The 19,971-nt window shown below is 41.6% G+C and overlaps 1 protein-coding gene across 2 annotated transcripts in view; it reads right to left on the reverse strand.

Moving 5' to 3' along the window:
- Nucleotides 1-12,149: 12,149 nt before the first annotated feature.
- efna5b (ephrin-A5b) overlaps nt 12,150-19,971 on the reverse strand; it is a 117,138-nt gene continuing 109,316 nt past the window's right edge. The window contains exons 4-5 of one of the 2 annotated variants that reach the window (XM_083784407.1): nt 19,103-19,183; nt 12,150-17,104 (exon numbers count right to left, since the gene is read on the reverse strand). In XM_083784407.1, the coding sequence (XP_083640533.1) occupies nt 16,977-17,104; nt 19,103-19,183 (209 nt within the window). In that variant the 3' untranslated portion in view covers nt 12,150-16,976. The remainder of the gene's footprint in view (nt 17,105-19,102; nt 19,184-19,971) is intronic. The other variant, XM_083784408.1, reaches the window with a different exon arrangement.

Below are 19,971 nucleotides of genomic sequence, written 5' to 3' on the forward strand. Positions count from 1 at the left end.
TTTTTTCAAAACCTAAAAAATGATGAAAAACGGCGTGCTATAGTATGCCGTACGTCGGACGGTATGGGCTATAGCCCATGGTCAAAAAAGATGAAAAACGAGGATAAAAAAAATATTCAAAAATTAAAAAAACGATGGGCTATAACCCATGTTTTTTTTTTTTCATCTTTTTCAAATCCTCAAAAATGATGAAAAACGGCGTGCTACAGTATGCCGTACGATATGGGCTATTAGACGAGCGTCTAAAAATGGGATAAAAAACGTCTAAAAATAGACGTCTAAAACACGTCTCAAAATACACGTGTTTTAGACGTCTATTTTTAGACGTCTATTTTTAGACGTTTTTATCCCATTTTTAGACGCACGTCTAATAGCCGGACATGTTTGCCTGAAAAGGAATCTTTGAAAGGTGTCATAGTTTTAGAAATATAGTGCTTTCAAATTTGAGACTTTTAACATGGGGCTCAATGGCAGATTCTGGCACGTCAAAAAATCACTTTCACCTAGAAACTCCATTCACACTTTTTATTATTCAGCTTACTGTGGAGACACATGCTGGAACGTTTTACTTTGAAATGTTTTGTAGTTTGAGTTATTTAACTTAAACGCCCAATGCAAACTACAAACGGCTTTGTTGGCTTTGCGTAACCGTCTTTAAATAAATACTTTAAGAAAAGCCTATGGGCAAAATAACTAATTTCCTGGGCCACTCGTCGTTCTGAAAGGGGGTGGGACTGCGACGCTCTATAGTCAATTGTCTCGAAGGGGGTGATAAATCAACACATTGAGCAGGGCACTGCAGGGAGTTGAACCCCGTTCTGGTAAACCAGGAAGTACCACACCAGTGCCTTAGTTTGTTTTGTTGTAATTTACAGGTCCAACAGCAATCACATTCATTACATTTCAACAGTAGTCATTTCACAATTTACACTTTAGGCAATAATAACAGTAAATAAAAGAATAAATCACAAAGCTAACATTGTCAAATTCGCTAAATATTCTTAAATGCACTCTTGCCGACCTCCCACGACAAAATAAAATAAGTAGGTTACCATTTTTCACGATTTCGGAGGATTTGAAAAAAAAGGTGAAAATCACGGAAAGTGACAGGCTATAGTCCATCATCTCGGAGCGCATGCTATAGGGTGCCATTTTTCACAATTTCAGTCAAAAATGTCTCAAATTTGAAAGCACTATATTTCTAAAACTATGAAACATTTCATTCCTTTTCAGGCAAACATGTCCACCGTAGGATGAACCTAAATATAGGTTTGAATGGGGTTTCTAGGTGTAAGTATGTAGGACTAGTAGCATACCAAAATTTGTGCTATTGCCTGAGAATGCATTGGGCGTTTAAGTTAAATAACTCAGAAACTTCAAAACATTTCAAAGTAAAAAGTTCTAGCATGTGTCTCCACAGTAAGCTGAATTATAAAAAGTGTGAATGGAGTTTGTAGGTGAAAGTTACTTTTTGACGTCCCATAGAGCTGCCATTGAGCCCCATCATAAATGTCTCAAATTTGAAAGCACTATATTTTCTAAAACTATGACATATTTCAGTTTGAGCACCACTTATTTTTCAGAAAACTGTTTTTTAGAAGGCATTTGTAGAATCTGCCTCAGGTCTTAATGGATTAAACTTTCAGACTGAGTGGCCCAGTGCATCAGTTACCATCCTGCCTGATTATGCCTGATTGATTTATACTTGATTTATACTATTGGTTATGCACCTTGTTGTGCACCAGCAATATCAGATCAAATGCTCACAACATTTTGCAACATGACATAATCTATCTATTCTGCTATTTTCTGTGCACACCACTGGTGCATACAACTGGCCCAGTAGAACACCTGTGATGGCAGTCAGTTATGTTTGTCTTTGCAACGTAAACATGCCTCTCAGAACTGAGAGGGCTTTTAGTTATCTAAATAATAGAGTGTGGTGTGATGTGATAATTGCTGTTTCAACAGCGTTTATGATAGCATCATACTAGGAACAAAGTATTGATAATTGAATCTCAACAAGTCCAGGACAGCCCGCAGCAAACAGCACTAATGTAGTCATGACATGGGCTCATCACTCAAAGGCTCAGTGTACAGAAGAGGATGTTCCAACGAACTGTCTTCATTTGGCAGCGTCACTTATTGAGGAATCCGTATTTCTAGTCCAGAGGTTCCCAAACGTTTTCAGCTCGAGACCTAAAATAGAAATGTGATGCCTCCCCGGGACCCATAATTACTTGAATTAATTATTATTATAAGTTTGGGTTGAAAATAGCAGATCTACAGCATAGGCTTACAATGTATGCACTGTGATGCATATTTGTTTTAAAGATTTGTGATTTAATTTTTTTCTTTTTAGATTTTTGGGGGAACCAATTATTAGCAAAGTTAAAATAAAATAAGGGGAGAAAGGACCACAAGTTCCACATGTTATGTTTGGGAAACAAGTCTAGTCCAAAAGGCCAAAGCCCCTCAGGCAGGATTCAGAGAATGATAGTGTGTGGCTTTGGCCTTTTCATCAGCCTTGACTCTGAACAAAGAGATGTTTTGCACTTCACCAGACATGAGCAGCAACACATTCGAACGGTTTCAAATATTGTGCCCGTCGACATGAACTGGATTTATCCTGCCTGATTTTTAAACAGCCCTGTGAGATAAGATACCTCAAGTAAGCCTCATGTTGTGACCCAACGTGTCCAAACTTTCACTTTTATGTATTCCCTTACCTTTTTATCACAGTCTCTTTCTGCAGCTCACTCTCAGTCTCACTGCATAATTTTAATATTAATTAATTAGCAGGATAAGCGTACCTGCAGGAGAGTGCATTGTACAGAAGTATTATGTGCATTCTTACAAATTACTTTTGCCATTATCCTAGACTGTAATATTGACACTGATTTGCGATAATAACCTATACACCTGTCACACGCACACCACAGACGCTGTACAAGCTCTGCAGTGTGACATGGAGCTGGGGGAGCCAGACAGTGAAATCAATGAGGGACGACTCATGTATTTGCTAAACACACTTTACTTTGACGTGCGGGGAAGCACAGGAGGCTGCATTTGAATGTTGACCTGTTGCCCTCCGACCTTTAGGATAGGCCCGCGGGGGAACACAAGGGTGCTTAGCTGTCTAAAAGGTCGGGGGTCAGCAAAGGTGTCAGTCATGTAAGAGCAAGATCTGACTAGGCAGAATGCTTCCAACTGTGGATGGAAATGGAACCACTTCTTAAAGATGGAGTGCCGTGATTTTTTTCCACACTTAAACATGATCATCAGGTGTATTTAGGTGTATATGAGGTATAATTTTTTCAAAAAAGTGTACAGTATTTGTTAAAATGATGGTTTTATGTGGACACACCCACCAGTTCATTAGGTATGCATGAGTTTAACCGTAGCACCACCCACCTAATCCAGTCCCTCCGCCTCCTCCTTTAAGACCACCCACTTGTCCTAGTCCCTCCCCCTCCTTATAAAAGGACAGCCCATGGCTCTGCCCTTTTGTTTACAAAATGACAAATTGGTGTCTGTAATGTAACAAGAACTCATGTTTTTGTGAATGTTAGAAGTGAACACTTCCCATATTTCTGAGATATCGTATAAGCACCATTATGCACTAATACTGCCACCATCCATGTATAGGCATATAATCCACGCATCCATACCATATCAGATCTGTTTTTTATAATCATTTATTTATTTCCTCCAATTATATTGACCCTATTGTCACAATCAGCTCAGCTCATCATCCAATTAAATCATAGTTTAACAGCAGAAACAATTAGTTTGATAGATAATTTAGCATGAATAATTTTATTAATTTGCCAATATATTGTAGGCTATTGATTTCCTCCAGCTAAGCACCCTGGCATTAAAACTGTCCTTTATTGACACGAAACACTTGCACTGCCTTAGGCACATGATGCTCTAGACAGAAGACTCTCCACTCTTGCTCTGATCAAACTCAATTTACAACATGAATGTTCCTTCTGACTGCATTGAGTTTCAGAAAAAAAGTCGCCAGATTTAAAGGTATATTCAGTGATTTCACTTAATTCAAATATCACTTATTTTTTTGTTTTGTTGTGATAATCCTCCCTACTATAGTGTGCTGGCCATATAAGGAGTTCCTCCATGTCCCCAGTTAACCCCTGGGGGTCAAAAAACCTTAGGTTTCGTTTTTGACTCTCTATCCTGATTGGACGAAAGGCTGGGTCCCACAGCCAAAAACGAAACCTAAGGTTTTTTGAGTGAAATCACTGAATATACCTTTAAAGAAACAAGCGGCCAAGTCCACAAAAATAAGTCACAGAAATTGCCTTGAATATTTATGAAAACGTTTCAACAACACTAATCCTTTTAACATCATATTAATCTGAGGGTCCTTCACATGAACCATTGGTCAAGTCAACCACATCTCCCCTCAAAGTTACTTATATGAAAACAAGCCCAAGTCGCTTGTAATAGCCAGACATGGCAACATGACTTCCAGCGCGACACAACAACAGATTCTAATTCTTGACTTTACAGCCTCGTATACGTACCTGGTACTGACTACTAAACGGACTATGGCTATTGGCTACTGACTGTAGTCTCGCATAGCCAGACAACTATTCCACAATTATGTCATATGGCAGCCAAGTCTATGGGCTTTTAACACGTTTGCCGCCATTGCTGTAGATCTACAGTTTCTACACCAATTAAATTAATCTGAGCGCTGAGCATTGCCGTAGATCTACGCAAATTGGTCTGTTATAGTGGTTATGATCAATCGAGTAGTAATGCTACTTACATTAGCACTGGGTTGCTAGGTGATGATGTAAACAATTTTGATCGCCGCACGCATCCACACCCACTGTTTCTGTTCCTTTCTCTCTCCTTTATCTCGGATTCCTTGTCCCAGATGGCATTTCTGGTTGTCACACCCCTGTCTCAGGCGAGGGTCGATGAACATAAAGGATGGCGAGGCAACACAGTTGGGCAGAGTTTAACAATGTTTATTTTCCCAAAGTGCAGATTATGTGACTAAACAAATACAGAGGAGACCGAAATATCTGTAATAGAAAATAAAATATATATTCAAAACCAAGTATTTCATTTTATATACAGTAGATAATGTAAATCAAAGCAATCATTTTAAATTATATATAATATAATCAAGTATTTATAAATCAGGCCTTAATATAAAGCAAATCAAACACCATTATAATAAATCAACATATCTGGATCCAACAATGCATTTCAACCATGGTTATACAAATGATAAATCAAAACATCACCTCCTCAGAGACTGACACCTTCTTGTCCAACACCAGCAGACAGCAGACTGACTGGAATACCACTGTATATACCCCCCATAGCCGATCCCACCAGACAGGACCAATTGATAGGAGTTAACATGATTCACAACATGTCAAATCTGATTGGGTTTGGCACAAAACACATTTTCATGAATTTAAATTAATTTAAGCTTGTATGATCTTTTCTTTCTCAAGTCTTTAGTTTTCCAAAGTCCTCTTTTTAGAGTCCAGTGTCCCTCATGACAAATAATCATCCCTATCCACAGACAGGAGTTGGTTTGGCCCAGTTAGTGCTCAGCTGGGCTTCCACCTATTCCACAGAACTCATTGAACATGTTTGATAGCTGAACATAGATATACCGAGAGCTGGGATTTGTTTGTTGTTTAGTTTACCCATAGGCCTACCCTACCTGACCAGTGCACGCTACTGACAGGCATGTAATGAGCAAAACATGAACAGTGACAGGGTGGGGTCACACTGTCACACTGGTCAAAACAAGCTTTATTTGACGGTCCATAGCCAAACTAGTAATCGCCGCGATAATAAGCCTTTGTGATCTCCGAGCAAGAGAAGAATATCCGACCCGCCACAACACACATCGTAAGTAACATAAGTAACATCCGGTTCCGGTTTTTGGCTCCTTCAAAATAAGGGTTGCAATGGAAAAGATCTGTCCGGCATGGGTGAATTAATTAATTAATCCTGGCAGGAAAAGTGTTTTAATGTCCTTTATGGAGTACGATGTTTGTTTACAGACGTGATGTGCCCCTCGCTTCCCAGATGAATGAGAAGAGGGGGCATATCAAAAGCAGAGGCATGGATCCCGCCCCCTCCCATCATTCTGAACCCTATACATGAAGTCATAGACTAGGGCAATTTCAATGTTGTGACGGTGTAATGACTCAAACTGCCTCGGGAAACAGCAAGCAATTTTGTCTCGCTAATTCATCGTGTACTGATCTGTAACACAATCTACCACACCATGCTGTGCATTTTATTGCATTGCAGCTGTGTATGTTCACAGTAAAGTGAAGTATAGTTTAAATTAGAGTATTGAATAGTCCCTGGGCAATGTTCTACCCATAAGGCGCTTGCACCGCCAACCTGTTGATAAAAGTAAGCCAGCCAGGGAATATAATAATGGTGAATTTATCACAATCAGACCACATGTGTGGTTACTGCGTGTGTGTGTGTGTGTGTGTGTGTGTGTGTGTGTGTGTGTGTGTGTGTGTGTGTGTGTGGTATTAAATTGAAAGAGAGAGAGAGAGAGAGAGAGAGAGAGAGAGAGAGAGAGAGAGAGAGAGAGAGAGAGAGAGAGAGAGAGAGAGAGAGAGAGAGAGAGAGAGAGATTTGGGAGCGTTAGGTGGAAGCCGGACTCCATTTGCATGATCTTTGGAAATATTGCATTTGCCCCAGGCTTGTATAATAGCACCGAACCGATGGAGAGCTGAGAGTTATTTCCAGTCCTGGCTCTCCCTGTCTGTTCAGGATAAATAAATGAGCTTCCACTGTGCATTAAAATATAAAGTAGCTTTCTCATAATTAGCTCTGTATTTTGCCCTAATTCAAATAATTGTAACTTTCACAGTTTTAATGAAAACCTGGAGCTGTCATGCTACCTCACAGGCACAGTTTCCCAATTTGAAATAGAATATTGTGCAAAAACTACAAAAACAAATGTAGTTTTGTACACTCGCAGAGTTACAAATGGATAAATGAACACAGAGGATTTTACTGTATATCATCAACAGTGCCTATAATACATGAAGACACATTTTTTTAAATGGGGGTTTCAAAAAGAAAGGTGAAAGGGTGAAATGAAATATTATCGTAGATGGAAGGCCTTTAATAATTAAGCTAAGAATCAGATTAAAGTTATGACAGGCCTCATGAATAATGCAGCCGTACCGTTTATTTCCCTGGAAGTCAACTGTAAAACATTCCGCTCGTCCAGATTCCCAGCTCTCCTATACTCTCTACATTTCATCATACACCCATATTGATGGATGGCATTATAAAGTAAACTAATTAAATCTGAAAAGGGAAATGAATCGCGACAATATTTCATCCCACCCTTCAACATCATTATGGCACAAGAGTCCAACTATTTTATGCCATCAAAAAAATTGAAAGCATAAATCAGGGGTCAGGCAGGAAAAAACAGGCCGGGTTTGAAAGTTATTGTTTTAACAATGACAAAATCATTAGAATCTAATTTATGACCCCAGGGCCAAAGTCCTTTCTATGATCTAGTGTCGGCACGCCAATGTAATATTCCAGCTTCCAGTTCAGCTTCATCCACTCAAAGGAACACTGGCAGCCAGGAACTAATCCCATTTCAATGCCACACTTATATTGTAACTGGGTGGAGCTGCTTCAGAAATGGCCGATGGCCTCCTTATGGGAAATGCTTGCAAAAAATCCCCCAAAATCCCCCAAAAATCCCATATACCGGTAGTCATGGGCCACAAGTCTATTTTGGAAGGAAGCAGACAAATAGGCGAACAGGCAAGAATTTGTTCTGTTGACTGATTTATCTTCCTTTGTGCTACATCCAATTTGTATTTCTTCACTGCAAACCAAGCGAATCGCGCTTAACTGTTTACCCTCCATTTACCGTAACATGTGTGTCGGCTATTATTTTCATAGTTCCCTGAAAAATAGGTAATAAAAGATAATGAGTGTACGTGTTGTGTAACACAGTGAACAAGGTGTGAAACACAGTGTTACACAGCTCTGCATAGCAGATGACGGCTTACCGTACATTGACAGCTCTTCCATCAAAGGCATGGCGATGGTCAACAGACAAATCATGTCAGCATCATGCTTATAGTATCATGTCAGTATCATCTCACTATCATGGTTGGTTATTATCAGTATCATGGATGTCATGGATAGTATCATGTAAATATATCAGTATGACTTATGACTTGGTTGTTATCATGTCAGTATCATGGTTATCATGGTCAGTACTCGGATTGGTGGGGTGGGTAGAAAAGGGTGAGCAAGCTATCTGTGTATATATGTATGTATATTATCTGTATGTTTATGGCGGGCCCCCCTTGTAAATGAGATGCTGCATCTCAAGGGGCTATCGCTATCCCTTTAATAAATATCTGAAATCTGGGTGGCGCACCCGCACAGTGGTAAAGTCCTGCCCACCGCCACGGAGGTTGTGGGTTCCGTGGTGCATCCGGCTTTGTCAGGCGTCTATGCGAACACAATTGGATATTTGTCACTGTATTTACTCCTACGGACTGGAAGAGGCACCTGTCAGTGGTGAGTGTTGGGTGGGAGGAGTATAGGACAAAGGTCCACCCGTCCTCCTGGTGGGGGCTCCTCACTGGTGGCGAGTCAAATCAATTGGCATAACGACTAAAGAGGGGGTAAAAATAATGACCTACTCTACCTAAAAAATAAAAAAAATTAAATACTATAGATTTGCTATTTTTGTTAATTTTTACATTTTTGGGGAACTGGTCTCCTACAATGAAATGCTCAAAATAGGCACGCCAGGTGAATTAAATAACTAAATGTTTTGTTTGTACAAAAGTTTACATATACGCACACACTAACAGCAGTGTCGGGGATGCAAGGTTGCTCAACAGCAAAAACATGAAACATGATGATGACACATACAGTATACACATGTAAGCATTATGTATCAGGCGTCTCTGTTTCCCAGTCGCCGTGTCATCTGCTGTGGAGATGTTAGTTTGCAGTGATGTCACATCCTCCAGTAATCCTCCTCTGGATTGGCTGTGGCTCTTCATCTCAGCCACTCTCAGCCCATAAGGTCAACCACAGTGATACACAGTGCATGAAATACAGTTGAATGGACGTTGCCAGAGCCCCTTGTCCACCTTGGGGAGAGAGAGAGAGGGGAGGATGGTGTAGACAGACAGATAGACAGAGAGCTTGCTTTTGTTGGCAAGCTGACCCCTGGATATAAAATCCCCACACATAGAGGAGACTGGAGATATGCACATTTTCATATGCTGTACAGCATTTCCCTACAGCGCCGTCATATTTTGTGTGCTCTTTGAGCAACATAGAGGAGAGACGTTTCACTCTAGTGCTTTTCTGAGTAAACCACTGTAATGTGTATTGCACTGATGATGATGCCTCGTGTTCAGCGTCGAAGTCAGTCACTCTTTCTCTTTCACTGACTTTCAATACATTTCAAAAGGTCTTAGTGTGCAATAACACATGATACACTATACTGTGCGATAGAGACTCTAAAATGTATTCAGTTTTATCTGTCATTTCCTGCACAGCCAGCTGCATCCCTGACTCCCTCTGAGTACACAAGGGGGTTCACTAAGCCAAAATGCCTCGGAGGCGTTTTAAATGTTCCCCCCCAAATATATCTATTCATAAAGCGAGGCTGCGTAATTGGCTGATTTATGACCTTTTCACACTGCCGGAGCGATTAACTGAGGACGTCGTTCTGAGCTGTCAGTCAAACTGATTGTTCACATGGAAACGAAACACCAAACAGCCAATAAGGGAGGCGGCCAAGCTAGCAACTGTTGCCTTCAAAAGCATTCCACCCCCCCCACCCCCCATGTCAGGCCTGTCAGTCCGTGCTTGTTGTGTTGAGATACAACTTCAACGGATTGATTGATTGAAATATTTATTAACAGTTTGTAGAATTGACAGTACATTTTAAGCACAAACTCAATACAAAGACTGTTAACTGTGAGTGGACGACCCAATTAAGCATTACACTTGTTTACAAGGGTCCACATTGTTCAATTCATCAAAACAGAGGGCTGCATCGGCATAAAGTGAAGGGTGGCTTTAAATAGACTCACGGGCTCAGGTGCGTGTGTGCATGCACGTGAAATAAATGAATAAAAAGATGAATGCATCAAACTTCTTTCTCCAAGGCACAGTTGTCATCTCAAGTGTGAGTCGTGTGACATGGTTTAAATTGAAAGCTATGTCTCGATCCTTCCTGTGCCCTCCCTTCACTCAATGCTGGTCACAAAGACTAGCTATGTTCACAGCTTAATAGCACACCTGGGACATGTCGTCACATAAAGCTATCATTACTGCAGATTTAATGATCAGGCGCAGTGATTTGTCTATTGGCCTTCAGTTCACACACACGCACACACACACAGACACACACACACACACACACACACACACACACACACACACACACACACACACACACACACACACACACACACACACCTGCCCCTCCAGAGACGCCATCCTGTGTAATGACTTCACGAAGAACAACTTAATGCTAATTGGCTCCATCTAGTCAAGTATGTTCGCGCATAAAACCAGCACTTCTGTAGCTTGGAAAGAAAGAACCCCCCATCGGGTTCAGAGAAAGGGGCGATAGGATCACATCCTGCACTAGATCCAATAGCGTTTTGTACAGAGCAAGGTCTGTCGTATAGCCCTGAGCAGGTGTAGAAAAGACTTTGACGTTAAAGACATAATGAAACATGTGCCATACAAGATTCCAGGCTGCTTTCATTTGATATAATCCTCTCTGTAATCCACATGTTCAGATCACAGACAGAGAGCAGAGCTTAAAGTCACATTTCACTAATCATCAAGACATTGCCAGGTTCTTAACCTCCTATTGGTATTTCAGGGTGCCTCCTCCCTGCCTCATCTCTGGTCCTCTGGGCGGTCTGAATGTGAGTCTAATTACCAGAGATAATGGCGGGTGAAGCGAAATGTCACTGATGGGGTCCAGCAGGTTATTAGGTGACCTCATTAGTGCCCAAATGAATTGAAAGCAGGTCTTAGGTATTATTCTGCATGGTACTGATGGATGTTGCTTATCTCAATCTCTCTTGTGAGTCTGTGGCTCCTAAAGATAGACCACATTATGTTTTAGGCGCTGACAAGAGAAGAGAGGTAAAAAAAAGAAAGGGTGGTGGGGGGTGGGAAAGCGTGAGAATGAGGAAAAGAAAAGGGTTTTGTGTGCATACTGTACTGTTCATACAAATGCAGCCTCCATCCATCACGGTTTGAACTGTTTCGATACAGCATGGGATGACACATGATGGAAGATAACCACTCCATTGTCAGGGGATTATGTTCATTATATCTGCAAATTACTGTGGCTGCATTCACTGGCAATCACTTCATATTCAATGCTCACAAATTGGTCCACAGCACACCACAACGTGCTTAAATGTTAACGCCACACACTTAACCACATTAACCTCACTATTTTGAGCATGCCATTATAGTCCAAAATCTTAGTTAAAATCTTCAAAATGTAAAAAGAAAAGGCATGTATGTACAGTAGATATATTGTAAGCTCATGATGCATCACATTGCTTACGTGGTGAGCTTTAGAGATCAGTTATATTTGCTAAAACGACACTCACACAAAGTATAAATCAGGCTAAACTGGCAAAGTTCGTTATGATGTGTTGAGAGCCAAATTGATACGTCATTTCAATCCAATGCACAGACCGCCATTGTATCTGTACAGTATACGTGTTTTGGTTTTCAGTGTTTCTGATAGAAGGCGCTCTTCCACAACCTGTGAGTTAACCTGGGACTTCTGAAGAAGACGACACTAACGTGATCACAACAAATCCAAGCCGGTTCAGTTTAATATATAGGTGAAAACAAGCGAAGTGAAGAACGGAGGATCGCACTAAGTCACTATTTTCCAATGAAAGTGGAGACTCTCTTCTTTCTTTTGAGGTATTTGGTTTACATACAGTAGTCGTAGAACAAAATATTCTGTGCGAACAAGAACGAAAACTCTGGCAGTAAATGAGTTTTAAAGTGTCTGCTGTCCCTCTTCCCAACGAGTCAAACGAAAAGCAAAGACAGCGATACAACCATCAAAGCAATGTATTTCCATTTTTATTAATATTATTCATACTTGCTCAGACACGTGTATATACAAATACAGACTGTTCGATTTTTCTTTTTTTTTGTTTTGTTTTGTTCAGGTTTATATACTGGAAAAGAGCAGGACAGAAATGATTCCCTGCTGGGGCAAATTAGTGGGGATTGGTTGTGGGATTTCAAGGTGGTATAGGGAAGAAAGCAGGGCGGTCAGGGGGTTGGTGTCACTTGGTGTCACTTGTAGAATCACGAGCAGAATGGAACTGGACACAGACTCATGAGCAAATTAACAAGTTGTTCCTCAGTACATGAGGGGAGCTGGTGAGCAGAGCAGAGATCCTGGATCAATGATAAGATTTAACCTCCCCCACTAACAATCAAGTTAAGGTTGTTTAGGTTGTCTTTTTTTTTTTTGGGGGGGGGATGCGCTAATCCTTAAACTGTGCCCAGGACCGATATCTACCCGGGGATAAGTGTTTAAAACGAGAGAGAAAGCGAAGGGCCCCGTTGTGGCCTCTGAGACGCCAGCAGCCATTCCGTGTAAGAGGACAATGGCAGAGAGCGCCTCCTACACGGAGTGGAAGTCGCTGTGGTCGAGGCTGGGGATGGGGGCTAAGGCATGGGAAACACTCTTCGTTGCCAAAGAGGGCTGCCGCTTCCCATTCACTGCGGCAACAGCAAATGAGACACACACATACACACGCTTATATACACGCACTTTCTCTCACAGCAATTCTCACACTGGAATACATTCATACACCGATGCGCGCACACTCAAACACCTCCATAGTAGGGAGAAAAGAAAACGAATAGAAGAGACAGAGTGCCACAACATCGGATGAATTCAGTTGAAGGGTACAGAAAGAATCATTCTTAGGAAAAAACGATGAGGTTCTTTTCAATTATAAATGGCCGACCCCCACCGTTTACTTCACAACAAAGGTTTGTGTTATGTACATTTTGTCTGTCACTACACAGCTTAATGACATCACTCTCAAATGGGGATGCAGAAACACACAACATGATAGTGGTCAGAAAATCTAACACAGTTTAAAAGAAAAAACTAAACGTAACACTAAGGTGTGAAAAGAAAGCACTCATCTTTTTTGAACATTTTAGTTGTCTTTTTTTTCTCCTTTTTACATGTTATCAAGTTCATGCGCATGCCACATTATGAAACTGGCAAGATCCTTCAATTTAAAAGCCAACAGTCCACTCATGGCAGAACATGCTTTCAAACACTGAAGGCAAAAAAAGCACAAATACACCGTCCGTCTAGTCCATGACTTGTCTTTCCTGATGGATCCTTGTGTGAAGAGATGGCGAAGTTTGGTGATTGGTTTGAAACATGTTACAGGTGAGGCCCTCATTGGCTAAAAAGTCCAGTAGGCTATTCTGTACACGGGCGTGTGCACAGCTGTCCGAGATCTTCCAACTCAGTGATAGCTCAAAGAATCATTAGGCATTGAGGATCAAAGCACACAATGCAATGTTTAAGGACAGTACACTCCGCAAAATCCAGAGATACCATATTCTTTTTTTTTTTTAGAAAAGACATAAGAACCAAATTAATACTTTAATATCAAACACTATTTACATCAAGAAGTTTTGCTAATAATAATAATAGTCATCATCATTACAATAATAATTATACAGTTTTAACAATGAAGTGTCTCGTTTTTTTCTTTTTGCCCTCCAGAAAGGTACAAAAACTGTTACTAACCCCTAACACTACATGTTATATGGTTGACTACCTCATGGATACACGGTATCCAGTTTACAAGTAGATCCTCATTTCCCAGGTTAAGGTGTGTGTACAGAATAAACCATGGTAATAAGAGCAATAATGACAAAGAGTAATATTGGTAACTATAAGAGTACAATTGAAGCTGGTTTTCTGAGAAAAGTATAGTGTTGAGGATAATTTAGACAAAAGTGACAGATTTTCAACTGAAAAAATTACGCTCTTTTCAGTTGAATACATGTCATTTCTGTTGAGCAACAAGGTCTTGTGACAACATATAAATTAGCCTTTATTCTGCTGACAAGCATCCATTTAGAATCGTACGCTCATTCCCTGTGGTGATCTCCTGAATATTAGTACCTCATGGCCTCATCTCCTATTACCCCCAACGCTGAGCTGCTATTCTACTATAATAGCATTGTTACCATAGTACAAAAACAAATGGCCAAAAGCATACGCAACTCTTCAGGGGGGAATAGAAAAGCGGACAAAAAAGGGGGAGAAAAGAAAAAAATGGAGAAAGACTCAAACTGAACAAAACAAAACAAAACAGTATAAGCTTTTAGGGATTGACCTGGATTGAATTTCCTAAAATAATTATGTGATTTTAGTATATTTTTGTTTGTGTGTTTGTTTATTTGTTTGTTTGTTTGTTTACTGTTGCATTGTCTTGATACAGTACACACTCTCCCAACAACCACCTACCAATGTCTTTCTCTTTGTCTCAGTGCATCTCCCTTTCATTTCATCCTATCTCCTTCACTCACCAATTCTCTCTAACTGCAAGGTCACTGGCGCTTTAAACCCCCCACTCTTACCCACACCTCCCATGGTGAAATATACACTTCCCTCCCGAGACCCCCCAAGCCTTCCACCATCTATTTTTAATACCAGAAATAACTCCCTTTGCCACAACATGGGGTCCACATGCCTGTCATTTTGAACCTCATTAAAGAGTCACTTAAACCGGTAACACTAGGAGCTGGAGCCGGGACCGCAATCTCTCCTCTGATCCTCTTCTCTTCCTATTTCTCTTTTTCTATCTACCTTTCCAAACCAATCCGTTCCCCATTTCTCACACAATGGGCAGCTCTGACGGAAAGCCTGTTTCAACAAACTTAATTTGTGTATGTGTCCGTCCCTTTCTCTCTCTTTTTTCTTTTTTTTCAGGATGGAGGGAAGGGGTCAAAAAAGGCCTTGCATTAAAAAATAAAAAAGACATCTTCCATTATGCAAATGTTCTGCGTGGGTCTGTGGCTGAAGGAATCTGAATGTCATTATCGCACAATGAACTCCTGTGAATGCAAGTGCTAACATAAACCTCGTCCAAACTAAACTGAACCATGCACGGCCTCAACGTGAAAGGTTATTTTATCCATTTAACATAATACGTTCTCAGCTGATTGGGGCTATGTGTCAGTCGGGCTAATGGTGCCAGCCGGCAGTGCAGAGACTGTCGGCTGCACTCGACATGGTGCTGTGCTGCTGCATGTGAGGACCATTTGACTAATGTTTGATGAGCATGAGGTTAGAGTTGAAGGCTGTGGTTACGCTTGAGAGCAAAAGGCTCAGGGAAATGTGCGCTCACGGACACTCGGGCTATACTTTCCCATGACCACAATTATAATCCTCCCTCAAAAAAAGATATCCATCAAAAAAACGAGAGATGAAAATATCTGTCTGCGGCGTTTAGCAGCGCCAGTGAGTGTAATGTTTAAAATATTTTAAGTTGAATCGTTTCCATACGCTTTTCTCTTTTCTTACAATCTGAATCACTTCAGCAGAAACTGTGAAGAGACAAAGATAAAGCAGACGCAATATGTTCATGTGACTGTTGTTAATACCGGCAAATACTCAGCTGGAACAAAAGAGCAATTACAGACTGACTCAGTGAACAAAGCATAAATTGACACTGTAAGTCTGGCTGTGAAATTGCATGATCAACTTTCAAAAGGCATTGATCTTCCATCCCAGTAACTATCCACAAAGTGTCTGTTGAGAAAGTTATAATTTGACTTTGTTTGTGAGTCAGTGGGAGCCGAGAGCCTTGAAATGTTTTATTGAGCGGGCCGGCACGCTCTGCACACTACAGACGTCTAATGACAAGATGCCCTCATCAGAGCAGCCACAAGATGCTGCTTTAACCAATTTAACTCCCTCTGGTCAAGACTAGTGTGTTTGCCTGGACCTTGTTTAAAACACTAGATAACCATAAAGAAAAGTATTATTTTGAAAACCAACGGAATTCTGGAAGTTGGATGTACGCCACATGATGTGTTTCATGACCTACGATCAATACCATCCATCACGTTCAATTTAAACTTAGACCGAGCAATGTGGTGGTGGAAAGGCTTCTTGGGGAGGTCTTGATGACAACTATCTGAATCTTCTTGTGCAACAACCATTTCTACAACCTAGTATCTTTAACGTTCCTACAGCGTGCTGCTGTTAAGGTTTACAACCTAATACGATAGCTACTGCCATAGAGTGTTAGTGTAGTGGCAGGTTTGTTTTCTCTAGTTAACTGTGTGTACGCATGTACAAGTGTGTGTGCATTTGTGTGGGTGGGTGTGTGTGTGTGTGTGTGTGTGTGTGTGTGTGCGCATGTGTGTGTGCGTGCGTGCGTGCGTGCATGCATGCGTGCGTGTGCTCGCTCGCATGCTTGTGTGTGTGCGTGCGTGTGTGCAGTTGAGTGTGTGTAAATATCAGTGCTGCAATGACATGGCGTAGGCATGACATAAAGGGATGTCAAAAGTCACGGGAAAAGAAGAATCGCTAAGTGTGAAAAAACGGGATTTGGCATCTTAGTTGGAGATTAAAGAGCGGGAACTGTTTCTCCCACTTCCAACGTCAGCTTTTTTTTTTTCCTTTTCTTTTTTCAACACAGACGGAGAAAGACCACTTAAATATTATATGAAAACAAAAAATATATAGAGGGATCCTTGAGAAGCCCACTCTGATGTCCCATCTACAGTAAATCCCCAATTCACTTCACCAAAACCCCACCCTGTCCCTGCAACCCCAGCATTGGGCAGATTCAGGCCGCACCAGGTATAATTCCCCTCCAGGAAAGAGGGAGGCGCTATAAGGTGAAGAGTGTTGATAGGCAAACCAGCAGTGCAGCCAGTAGTGGACTTGCTATCCGCAGGTGTGGTGCAGCGTTTGTTGCGTCGCTTCGGGAAGGCTCAGCTGATTCATGACTGGTGTCATCTAAAGATAACAAGAACAAGAAAAGAAATTAGTCAATATTTATAGCGCACAAGTCTTTATATGAATAATTACATTTTTAACAGTTTGTTTTTGCAACAGTAAATGCTAACGGTATCAAGAGGCACTTTGTTAAGAGTAACCAATTCATTTGTCAAGCTACAGTATAGTACTATTCCCCTTCCTCTTGTGATAACTATCAGTGCCTAGTGTAATCTGTAAAACATGCAGATAAGAGGCATGAATAAAATGGAACCAGTGGAGCCGCTGTTCTAGTCCATATAAGACAGCTATCCAGTAAGCTAATCCTCGTATATGCTGACTCCCGGGCAGCGGTAAGCTGGTTGGGCCTGTACTCGTAAATTTTCTTAAAACAGGATACGTAAACTGAAACCCAGGTTTGTTTTGTCTCATGACCTGGACAGTGAACCTATAAGCCGGTGCTCTCACTGTGAGAGACATTATGAATGTGCACACACGGTGAGCTATGTCCTCTGTCTGCCTGGCTTCACCATCAGTACCTATGCACTGCAATGAGTCTGCTGTACCGTGGGGGAAAGGGTTGACCGTGCACGGGGCACACACACATGACAAACAGATTAAGTACAGGCAGGCAGTGGAGGACATCGCAATGGACATGTGAATAATAATCAGACTCTGGGGGCACAATGTGGTACATGAAATAAGATAAGAGGTGAATGAATATGTTTATGTGAAGTGGGGTTTATAGGAGGAGACAGACCGACAGACAGGAGCAGGCAGGTTAGCGAGGCACACCGCAAAGCAGCCAGCCACACACGGAGACTGAAAAGGAGGCGAAAAGCAGGCAAAAAGAGGCACAGGACGAGAGAGGAGAAAAACAGGTTGTGGAGCAGGAAGACAGACGGGCAAGTCGCAGGCTCAGAAAGGTGCCCTGGGATCTGGCCTTAATAAATCAAACCTAACCCCCTGTTCTGAAGCCATGTGCAGTGTGTGTGTGTGTGTGTGTGAGTGTGAGTGTGAGTGTGAGTGTGAGTGTGCACAGTATGTGCATGCCAGTGGACGTATATGCGAGTGTACCATTGTGTGCACGTGTTCAAGTGCGAATTGTGTGTGTGTGTGTGTGTGTGTGTGTGTGTGTGTGTGTGTGTGTGTGTGTGTGTGTGCGTGCGCATGTGTGTGTGTGTGTGTGTGACCCCCATAGATCAGTGAGGTGACAGCTTGTGATAAACCCTGAACACCAGGCCAAACCGCTGCCATGTAGAAATACTGAAAATGTAATATTCTCAGAATCCAAGACTTATACAAAAAATTACCACTTTTGGAAAAAGCTATAATTACTAATGCCATGTCAAATTCATTTCAAAGAGCTCCGTTTGAAGTGACTAATGTGCTCTTGATGTGTATTTGACAGTCAGTGATGTATTTTCCCATTGAGGCAGTGCTTAGTGTTGTTTCAGTCCGAGGGGATGTGGGGAGGCGTGGGGGGGTCCGGGGAGTGAGGAGGCAGCATGTGGAGGCCATGGGGGGTCTCAGTTCAGTGGCTATAGGGTTAGACTCATGTAGGAAGCCACAATAATGCCATGTGTTCTGAGTGCAGCAGACATTGCTCAAGCGATGCCATGAAATGACTAATAACAGTTAGTCTACGTGGGACTGACAGGGAGCGGGGCGAGCAGCTGCCAAGCTAAAGCAACAACATGCCGTGTAGTAGACGACTTTACCGACACCAAATCAAAAACACGTTGAAAATGTTGCAACATTCCCAATAGGGGTCACAAAATAATAACAAAGCCGTTTGTGATTTTTACAAGAAATGGCATGACGCGGTTATGTAGTTATCACCATGCAATGAAGGATGCGACCAAACACCAAGCAGGCAAGAAGTGCATGACAGGGGGCTGGTGAGCAGGGATTGGCTCGTAGAGAAATGGGGGGGGGGTGTACAGGAAGAAAAGGAGGACAAACAGATGCATGGAAAACATAATGTCAGGAATCGTAGGAGCAGGAAGCCATACTAACCTCGTGGTTCTAATGAATTGTCTACTTTGTCGTTTACGTCAAAAACGCGGTCATGTACGCCTATAGTTTTCACACAGTTGTCTACAATAGAAAACACAGGGGAGAGTGAGATATCATTAGAGGTAAGCCAAATAGGTTAGTGACATTTGAAGCCCCACCCTTCCCCTTTGACCCCCCCCCCCCCACCCCCCACCCTTGGCCTTGAAATCAAACATTCCAAGCAACAAAGCTCATGGCAACATTCACATGAAGTATGCAGTGTAAGAGATCTTTACTCAATGTGTACTGTAAATATATAGCCTACTGTATATCAATGTGGTTAGGGCAGGAAACCTTGTATGTCCGACATCATTACTCTTCAGGAAACAAAAAGAACCTGTGTTCCATTGGATCAAAGACGTTATTTATTATTTAGTCACAAGCTCTTTTTAGCTAATTGTTTCTAAACCTCACTGAGAGACCACTTTCATCCTTGTATCCCTAGGGCTGGCAGGGCTGGCATCCCTATTTTGTGCCTGTCATTATAGGTGGAAATCTTCCACGTGAAAACAGCAGATCTACTAACAGTACAAGCTCACAACGTGTCACAATGTGACATGTTTGTGAGTTTGTAGAACTGCTATTTTCCCTAACCTTTCTGCGACCAGCCGCCATACGACAAAGTAAAAAATAGGGCATCGATTTATGAAGGAGAAATAAAACATAAAACAAAGGAGTAAATGTGGGAATACAAGGCTTCTGTCCAACAGCAGTGATATAAATATGATACTGTTCATGTTTCCAACAAAATGTCTGGTCAAATTATTTTCTTGTCCATATCAAAAGCAAGGTAAAAGCAAGTTGTGACAAATGAGTGGGACATGTTGAAC

This window comes from Protomyctophum parallelum, assembly GCF_964188405.1.
Source record: "Protomyctophum parallelum genome assembly, chromosome: 15".
NCBI classification, from domain to species: Eukaryota; Metazoa; Chordata; class Actinopteri; order Myctophiformes; family Myctophidae; genus Protomyctophum; species Protomyctophum parallelum.